Genomic DNA, 3485 nt, shown 5'->3' with positions numbered 1-3485 from the left:
TTGCTGTCACCCAATGCTCAATCATTTCTCAATATTGGAAGAGTTGTTGTAATAAAATCAGAATCAGCCCAGGACCACTTGCTTGCGTGGAAAATGCTTCAGGTGGTGGGAAATCACAGGACAAAAGCAGTACATTTGACCAAGGTTTTTTTGTAATGCCAAAATCAAGACGTGGTCTTTTAGATGAATATACTACATCTGTTTCTGCTCGCAAAGGAAGAGGTGTTGTCAACATCAAATTGCCCCATCAAGGTTCTGCTTGTGGAATGAGCTATGAAGTCCGTGAAGTCGATATTAAAGAATTCCTATGCATATGCAGTAGCAAAATTAAGGTTGACCAAGTTGGACTTCTTGAAGATGTTAGCAGTTCTGTTTACGCAAAGACTGTTCAGTTGCTCCAGGATTTGAAATCAGATGGAGAAATAGTACAGACTTCAGACCCTTACGCACCAGTACTACCGGCTACTGCATCTGGACGTGATTCCACATCTCCCCAAGTGGAACCATTTCAATATCCAAGCCAACTTTAAGTCTAGTCAAGTTTGTTTCAATGACTAAGTGCAAGTTAACAAACACCCTGCAGCCATCAATCCAAATATGATCACCAACATCTTGGTACTGGTCCACAAACACTTGTTGAAATTGTTGAGGGTCGACACCCATTTTCCAAGACTATTTCAAATGCCAAGCATCCTGTTATCATTGTCGGTGCTGGGATTTGCTGAACCGTGGAGTTCGGACGACTCAGATGTTGTAAAAAGGGGCCAATGTAAATCTCTGCAACATAAAATCAACGATTAACCGACAATTAACCAGTTTGTAATAGAAAATTCTAAAGCAACCATTTTGTACAGCCTGGAACAGGGCAGAATAATTTAATGCTTCCTTCCGCACGTCCCCCAACTTTGGGAAGTTTGTCGATTAGGCCTCCAATTCAGCCAGTAAATTCAACTGCGATGAACCAGCAAATGCATGCATCGTTCCTTCAGCATCCGGTACGTGCTGGAAGCTCAACAGTCTCGCATAATCTTCAAATGGTTCGTCCAGATGCAAGCTTTCAGCCCGACCCCTCCATGTCATCTGGTACTTCCAAGTTACTCCGTAAGGGAGGTGATAGATCTCCCAAAGCTCCTGAGGATTGGACCAAAAACAGTAGTAATTATTCAAACATGTCCGCGGGATTAGAGAATATAGGCACGACTCGTGATATTCCAGAATCCTTCACTCGTCCGTTAAAGCTCACTAGATTGAATGACGGAAGGAAATCCTCTCTTGCTTCTGGGACTTCAGATGTGCCTGTCTCCAAAGGATCATCCCATGTTCTTGGAAGTAGTTTATTACCTGCACCTGCAGCTCCTAAAGCAGAAGCGCGGCACCCTGACCAACAATCTTCACAGCTTCCATCTGACGTGGAGTCTGTTTTGCTGCAACAAGTATTGAATCTAACACCGAAGCAATTGAGTTCCCTGCCACCAGAGCAGCAACAACAGGTCATCCAACTCCGACAAGCTTTTAAGCGAGATCAGATGCAACCTGCATAACAAACAGCTTACCAAAACACCCTGCCATGGACACTTCCTTATAAGTCCCTGCTCACTTCAAGCAACCGCAGTTGATGCCAATTCAACATACCACTCACTCTTCTTCTTGAGAAAGCCCTGTAAAAAGTCAAAACATTGGTGAAAGCTAAATATGTTCTGCTACAAAAGTGTAGAAACTCATTAGAATTCAAAAGAATTGATTCATTTATGTGGCTCACCTCAAGCCAAACAAAATCCCAAAAAACCTGTTGAACCATGTTTGTTACCTTGCAACTCAACCTACATGTCACCTACTGCAGCCAGTCTATGCATTAAAACCATTAACAATCACTCTTCAAAATATCCATTATCCCAAGTCAAACCAAGCTCACCATTTTTTCACTGCAGTAAAAAGGGACACATTAATCAGTCAATTTGCAAAACCTACAGTGCAAAATCATTAACCAACAGTCAGAGGGCAAAGTCCAAAAACATCCCAAATTGGTATGAGGTCAAAGCAGAGAGGAAAGTTTGTGAAGGATACCTTTTCTTGAATCTAACATGGATAGGGCAATTCAATTTCTGTGCATCCAAAGTGCTTTGCAGAGTTGCTTTTGAACACAAGGGCACCAATTTGTAACCCTAATTCACAGAATATAAATAGGGAGAATGAATCAGTAACCAGGGGACCTAGAGGCGGAAAAGAGGAGCACAACAAAAACCCTAGAGAACAACAAAGAACTGAGAGGCGGAAAAGAGACTAAGAAAACCCTAACATCCCAAGATTGATTACCTGGAGGCCAGCATCTGTACGTTCTTCACCGCCACCACTGCGACATTTTGTAAGGACTTTTCTTTCTTTCTCTCTATTTTTCTCCTAGCTTGTTGTCTGAAAATCTTGTGAGAGTTGAGAGAGTTCGATTCACTGAGTTGGAGAGCGTGAGAGGGTTTCGGTTGATGTCATAAGAGGGACGAGAAGTGCGAGCTCGCCATTGCTAGCTAAGGTTGAGTTCGCAAGGTGAGAGGGAGTGAGGAAGACGATGCTTCTGCTGTTTCCATTTCTTTTTCTTTTTTTTGTTTTTCTTGATTTTTAATTATTTCTTTTTTACTATTTAATTTATTTTGTTCTTTTTAATAAAAAAAATCAGAAAATGTTTATATGTTCCTATTTTCTTTTATTATTATTATTTATTTATTTTTTATTATTATTTTTTATTTAGCTTAATTTGTTTTTAACAGAGATAATAAAAAACCATAAAAATGTTTATTTTGTTTTTTTATTTTTGTTTTAAATCTGTTAGCCCAGTTCATATATTTATGATAGTATCTCAGTAGCAAATATTGTTAAGTGGTCTGGTGGAGAAGGGCAGTATGCATTTTCTTGAGTGGGGTGGGTTCAATACTGATGTGTGACCTTTTTTTTTGGCTTTTTATTTCTTTTGGCTATATTACTTTTTCTTTTAGCATTTTAGTTTCTTTTTATGTTTATGCCTTTATTACACTCATGTGTTCATTTTGTTAATAATGCATAGTTATTGTATTTGAATTTAGTTCAAAAAACCATTTTTCTCAAACTATAAAAATCATACTTTTTCTCGATTTAATATCGAGCCCATTTTTTACACCCTTGTAAGTCGATTGCTTTTAAGCATCGCCATCAACCTCACATAGCTTACTCTTGGGCTTTCTTACAATGAGCCGGTTCCCTTACACTTACACGTTGTTTAATGCTCATTCATTTCTTTTCTTTGATTATTTGATTTGATCACATGTTTGTTTAAATATTTTACTTGTGTGATTAACTGTGGCCTACTTGTATGGTGTATGAGGCATATACTTATATTGTTTGATTGCCATGTCAATCCCCATTCATAACAAATGTATCCCTCTCCCATGAAATGTATAATATTTATTCTTTCATTCTTTATTCACTTGTTAATACAAGAATTAAAATGAACATTCGAT

The 3485-nt window shown here is 38.5% G+C and overlaps 1 protein-coding gene across 1 annotated transcript; it reads left to right on the top strand.

The window, feature by feature from the left end:
* Positions 1 to 550: 550 nt before the first annotated feature.
* LOC127104430 (uncharacterized) lies at positions 551 to 1561 on the top strand. The gene is made up of 2 exons (XM_051041615.1): positions 551 to 564; positions 839 to 1561. Exons 1-2 carry the CDS (start codon positions 551 to 553, stop codon positions 1539 to 1541), a joined length of 717 nt encoding a protein of 238 aa, XP_050897572.1. The 3' UTR covers positions 1542 to 1561.
* Positions 1562 to 3485: the final 1924 nt, after the last annotated feature.

Source organism: Lathyrus oleraceus, chromosome 1 (assembly GCF_024323335.1).
Source record: "Lathyrus oleraceus cultivar Zhongwan6 chromosome 1, CAAS_Psat_ZW6_1.0, whole genome shotgun sequence".
Lineage (NCBI taxonomy): Eukaryota > Viridiplantae > Streptophyta > Magnoliopsida > Fabales > Fabaceae > Lathyrus > Lathyrus oleraceus.
Note: the sequence above shows the minus strand (reverse complement) of the source record. Positions and strands in the feature narration are given on the sequence as shown.